Below are 6,304 nucleotides of genomic sequence, written 5' to 3'. Positions count from 1 at the left end.
AAAATAATGAGAGGTTATTGCACAACGGTGACCATTTGTCAACCAAAACTGACTCTCAGCAGAAAGGTTCCAGCCTCACTACTGAGTAAATCCTCACCCCACCCCCGCGCTTCTCTTACATCTCTCTCCTACCATCTTGCTTGGATTACCTGGGGCCTCAGGTTCTTGTGAATACGTTTAAGCTTTGCACGTTTACGACCATTCTTTGTCACAATTGTCTCTTCATAGAATTCATGTGCTAAGTCTCCATCCTCATCAAAATACATAGAGCTGCAGAAAGAGAGTGAGAGGTATTAAGAAACATCATGTATACTGGAAAAACCTAAACCCAGACACAAAACGGTCATAGAGGGAAGGGAAACTAACTTCAGGGATACCTCAATGTAAGTTCTTCCAATAGAACATACTATATTCTCCAATAAGAGCTCTCTCAACTTACTGTTACAATAATACGTTTATCAGCCTTTACAAAGGGGAAAATACACACTAAATAGATGCTTGATATTATGTATGCAACGCAAAGATTAGCCAGAGTTTAACCCCTTAACGGCCGAGGACGTGCAGGTTACGTCCTCTAAAAAATGTCAGTTAACGACCAAGGACGTACCCTGCACGTCCTCGGTCTGGAAAGCAGCTGGAAGCGACCCTGCTCTCTTCCAGCTGCTCTCCGGTTATTGCAGTGATGCCTCGATATGGAGGCATCCTGCAATAACCCTGCATGGCCATCCGATGCAGAGAGAGCCACTCTGTGGCCGTCTCTGCACCGGACATCGATGGCCGGTATTGTTGGTGGGTGGCCGGCCATCGATGGGCCCTGTAATGTGGAGGGGGTGGCGGGAGCCGCTACACTACAGAAAATGTTTATCTAAATAAGTGGGAGAAAAGGGGGGGGGGGGGGGTTTAAAAATAAAAAAAATGTAAGGGATCCTGGAGGGGTGGGGGGTTAGTCTTGGGTGGGGGAGCTACACTACAGAAAAGGGAATCTTTTTTAAAAAAAAACAACTATTTTTTTTCTAAACTGGGTACTGGCAGACAGCTGCCATTACCCAAGATGGCGCCCATTAAGGCAGAGGGGGAGGGTTAGAGAGCTGTTTGGTGGGGGATCAGTGAGGTTGGGGGCTAAGGGGGGATCCTACACAGCAGCATATGTAAATATGCTATATATAAAAAAACACAAAAAAGCCCAAATATACCTTTTATTTTAGTACTGGCAGACTTTCTGCCAGTACTTAAGATGGCGGGGACAATTGTGGGGTGGGGGAGGGAAGAGAGCTGTTTGGGAGGGATCAGGGGGTCTGATGTGTCAGGTGGGAGGCTGATTTCTACACTAAAGCTAAAATTAACCCTGCAAGCTCCCTACAAGCTACCTAATTAACCCCTTCACTGCTAGCCATAATACACGTGTGATGTGCAGTGGCATTTAGCGGCCTTCTAATTACCAAAAAGCAACGCCAAAGCCAAAAATGTCTGCCATTTCTGAACAAAGGGGATCCCAGAGAAGCATTTACAACCATTTGTGCCATAATTGCACAAGCTGTTTGCAAATAATTTCAGTGAGAAACCGAAAGTTTGTGAAAAAGTGAACGATTTTTTGTATTTCATCGCATTTGGCGGTGAAATGGTGGCATGAAATATACCAAAATGGGCCTAGATCAATACTTTGGGATGTCTTCTAAAAAAAAAATATATACATGTCAATGGATATTCAGGGATTCCTGACAGATATCAGTGTTCTAATGTAACTAGCGCTAATTTTGAAAAAAAAATGGTTTGGAAATAGCAAAGTGCTACTTGTATTTATTGCCCTATAACTTGCAAAACAAGCAAAGAACATGTAAACATTGGGTATTTATAAACTCAGGACAAAATTTAGAAACTATTTAGCATGGGTGTTTTTTGGTGGTTGTAGATGTGTAACAGATTTTGGGGGTCAAAGTTAGAAAAAAAAGTGTTTTTTTTTTCATTTTACCTAATATTTTATACAAATTTTTATAGTAAAAATAAGATGAAAATAATGGTATCTTTAGAAAGTCCATTTAATTGCAAGAAAAACGGTATATAATGTGTGGGTACAGTAAATAAGTAAGAGGAAAATTACAGCTAAACACAAACACCGCAAAAATGTAAAAATAGCCTTGGTCCCAAACGGACAGAAAATGGAAAAGTGCTGTGGTCATTAAGGGGTTAAAGGGACAGTCTACTTGAAAATTGTTGTTGTTTAAAAAGATAATCCCTTTATTACCCATTCCCTAGTTCTGCATAACCAACAATGTTATATTAATACACTTTTGACCTCTGTCATTACCTTGTATCTAAGCCTTTGCAGACTGCCCCTTATCTCAGTGCTTTTGACAAACATGCATTTTAGCCAATCAGTGTTGACTCCACGGTAGTGAGCACAATGTTATCTATATGACATACATGAACTAGCGCTTTGAAAAACTGTCAAGCTGCACTGAGATAAGAGGCGATTTTCAACAGTTTAGAAATCAGTTTAAACCTACCTAGGTTAAGCTTTCAAAAAATAATACCAAGAGAACAAAGCAAATTTGTTGAAAAAAAAAAAAAGTAAATTGGAAACATGTTTAGTTTTGACTTGACTGTCCCTTTAATACTTAGACGTATTTTTCAAAATGATGTCCGTTCTTTAAAGAGACTATGTTTTTAAAGTAACAGGCGCTGCCACACTAATCATGGCTTTCTTAGGTTTCACAAACTGTTAGCTCCTCTGCTGAGACTGATTGGAAGAGTTATGAGACACTAGTGTTTCATGTCCCTTTATTTGGGAAGAATTCTCAACCTTTGTGTATACGGTAATAACCTTGTAGCTCTACTTTGCTGATCAAATGTGTCACAGTGGATTACAAGAGAGGAAAAAAAAGGACTTTGTCCAGTGCTCTGATAACTGAGGTCTGCAGGCCGGGGACATAAAGTTAATGATAAACTAAAAATGACAGTTACTGTGATCACCCAGGGAGAGAACTGCTGAAATATGTTGATCATTAGCAGAACCATTAGAAACAGACAGGCATGGGAAACCTGTACAGATTGAAAACACAAAGACCTACAAAAGAATTAGATTCCAGGTCCATAGAATGTTTTGCTGTGCTTGAACCGATATATAGAAAGTCAGGATGCTGTATAGCCAAGTGACACCTAACTGCACTACTACTACTAAAGCTGAACATGACTGGTGATTGGCGGATATGCACATATGCCTCTCATGATTCACTGGCTGCGTTCAGCTACGGGTCAGTGATCCTGTGTGTTTCACCACGTTGCTGGAGTTAAAGTGCAATAAAAAAAAAAAAAAAAAAAAAATACATTTTCATATTTCAGTTTTATATCCCTTTAATTGTATTCATAATGTATTACAATGTTAATATCAAAGGGACATTAAAGTAATTTACTTTTATATACACAGTTTATATCAGCAGTTAAAGGAACATTAAATCTATCTATCAGGTTCTTGTAAAGCGCGGCTATTCACCCGTAAGGGTCTCAAGGCGCTGAGGGTTGCAGTTCAGTCGAAGAGCCAGGTCTTGAGGTCCTTTCTGAACTTAGTTAGGGTGGTAGCTTGTCTGAGGTGCGGCGGGAGGGTGTTCCAAGTCTTGGCTGCCAGGTGAGAGAAGGATCTGCCTCCCGCTGTGGTTTTCCTGATGCGGGGGATGACAGCGAGGGCTTGGTCGGCCGATCGAAGTTGTCTGGTAGGGGTGTAGAAGGTAACGCGGTGGTTCAAGTATTCGGGACCGATGTTGTGGAGGGCCTTGAATGCGTGGGTGAGAAGCTTGAAGGTTATTCTTTTGTTGATGGGGAGCCAGTGCAGGTCCCGCAGGTGTTTGGTGATGTGGCATTGACGAGGGATGTCAAGGATTAGTCTGGCCGAAGAGTTCTGTATGCGCTGTAGTCTCTTTTGGAGCTTGATGGTGGTGCCGGCGTAAAGTGCGTTACCATAGTCCAGTCGGCTGCTGACGAGGGGGGGAGTGACAGTCTTCCTGGTTTCGGTTGGGATCCATTTGAAGAGCTTTCGCAGCAGGTGAAGTATGTGGAAGCATGCAGAAGAGACGGCGTTGATTTGCCGGTCCATGGAGAGCGATGAGTCCAGGATGACGCCTAGATTTCGTGCATGTTCGGTGGGGGTTGGAGGGTGTCCGAGGGCTGTGGGCCCCCATGAGTTATTCCAAGCGGATGTGGTGGGACCGAGGAGGACGACTTCGGTCTTGTCTGCGTTCAGCTTTAGGCAGTTGTAGTTCATCCAGGTGGTGACTGCTGTCAGCCCTTCGTGGACGTTTCTCTTGGCGGTGGTAGGGTCACTGGTGAGTGAGATGATTAGGTGGGTGTCATCGGCATAGGAGACAATGTTGAGGTCGTGTCGTCGGGCGATGGCGGAGAGAGGGGCCATGTAGATGTTGAATAGGGTGGGGATCAGCGAAGAGCCTTATGGGTACATCGCAGCTGATTTCTGTGGGCTTGGAGGTGAAGGGTGGGAGTCTAACTTTCTGGGTTCTGCCAGTTTGGAAGGAGATGATCCATTCCAGGGCTTTGACGCGTATGCCGGCATTGTGTAGTCGGTTGCGGAGGGTGAGGTGGGAGACAGTGTTGAATGCTGCTGGGAGGTCTAGGAAAATGAGGGATGGCGATCTCTCCTCGGTCGAGTAGGGCGAGGATGTCGTCTGTGGCAGCAAGGAGGGCGGTCTCGGTGCTGTGGTTGATCCTGAAACCGGATCGGGAGGGGTCCAGGGTGTGGTTGGCTTTGATGTAGTCAATGAGTTGCGCGTTGGACTTCGATGACTTTGGCCACAAAGGGGAGCAAAGAGATTGGGCGGTAGTTCCTCAGATCATTTGGGTCAGCCGTGGGTTTTTTCAGTAGGGGTTTTAATTCTGCGTGCTTCCAGTCATCCGGGAAGGTGCCGGTTTTCATGGAGCAGTTGATAGTGCTGCAGAGCTCGGAGGCGATGGTGTCACCCGCTTTGTTGAAAATGTGATGCGGACATGGGTCCGAAGGTGCTCCAGAGTGGATCGATCTCATGATTCTGATGGTGTCCTCTTTGGTGAGGGGGCTCCAGATGGTCAGTGGGGGGTAGGCGGTGGTGTATTTGGGTGAGGTATCGGTGGGAGTTGGTGAGTAGGCGGTGGTGGGTGAGTTCTGGGGCGCAAAGCTGTCATAGATGTCTACGATTTTGCGGTGGAAGTACATTGCGAGGTTATCGCAGAGGTCCTGGGAGGGCGGGATTTCGTTGGTGTCGCTGTTGGGATTGGAGAATTCCTTGATGACTGAATAGCTCCTTGCTGTTGTGGACGTTGGCATTGATTCTATCTTGGATGGCTGTCTTCTTGGTGGTTTTGATGAGGTGGTGGTGGGTAGTGATGGCTTCTTTGTAGGCTGTTTTATTTGAGGGGGTCTTGCTGGATCTCCAGGTCCTTTCCAATCGACTGCAGTGGCGTTTGGAGTCTTGGAGGGCAGGGGTGAACCAACTAGCCTTGTTGGTGGTTGGACGGTTTCTTGAGAGGGGCGAGGGTGTTGGCGCAGTCTGTGAGCCAGTGGTGGAGGTTGCGGGCGGAGGAGTTGGCATCTGTGGAGGTAGCTGGGGGGCACTTGTTCAGGGTGGAGTGCAGTTGGTCTTCAGTGATGTTGTTCCAGTTTCTGCGGGGTGGGTGGTGCTGTCAGAGGTGTGTGGTGGGTTTGTTGAAGCAAAAATGTATGCAATGGTGGTCGGTCCAATGGAGTTCAGTGATGTGGTTGACTGAGATGTGGTTGCCTGCAGAGAAGATAGGGTCGAGTGTGTGTCCGGCTAAGTGGGTTGGGGAGTTGACGAGTTGCTTTAGTCCGATGGTTCCAAGGTTTTCTAAGAGGTTGGCAGTGTTGTGGTCATTGGGGTTGTCTAGGTGGAAGTTGAGGTCACCAAGGAGGATGTAGTCTGTTGAGGAGAGGGCGTGGGGTGCGATGAGGTCGGTGATGGAGTCACAGAAGGCAGGACGAGGTCCGGGAGGTCTGTAGATGAGGGTGCCACGGAGGGTAGTGTTGGGACTGACCTGGATCTTGAAGTGTAGGTGTTCCAAGCCTGGTGAGTGGTAGTCGGAGCTGGTTGTGACGTGGAGGGAGTGTTTGTGGACAATGGCGATGCCTCCCCCCAGTCGGTTTCTGTGGTTCTTGTATCCATCGAGGATGGCGATGTCCGGCGTTGATGTGGGGTTCAGCCAGGTTTCAGTAAGGAAGGCAACATCTGGGGAGGTGGAGTTGAGCAGGTTCCAGATTTCGACCGCGTGCTTGCGGACGGAGCAGGTGTTGAGGAGGATGCAGTTG

The 6,304-nt window shown here is 46.5% G+C and overlaps 1 protein-coding gene across 1 annotated transcript in view; it reads right to left on the bottom strand.

Moving 5' to 3' along the window:
- Window positions 1-6,304, bottom strand: part of TUSC2 (tumor suppressor 2, mitochondrial calcium regulator) — a 33,168-nt gene that overhangs the window by 19,137 nt on the left and 7,727 nt on the right. Inside the window, exon 2 of the mRNA XM_053721066.1 lies at window positions 150-270. Within this exon, the coding sequence (XP_053577041.1) occupies window positions 150-270 (121 nt within the window). The remainder of the gene's footprint in view (window positions 1-149; window positions 271-6,304) is intronic.

This window comes from Bombina bombina, chromosome 7 (assembly GCF_027579735.1).
Source record: "Bombina bombina isolate aBomBom1 chromosome 7, aBomBom1.pri, whole genome shotgun sequence".
In the NCBI taxonomy this organism is placed as follows: Eukaryota; Metazoa; Chordata; class Amphibia; order Anura; family Bombinatoridae; genus Bombina; species Bombina bombina.
Note: the sequence above shows the minus strand (reverse complement) of the source record. Positions and strands in the feature narration are given on the sequence as shown.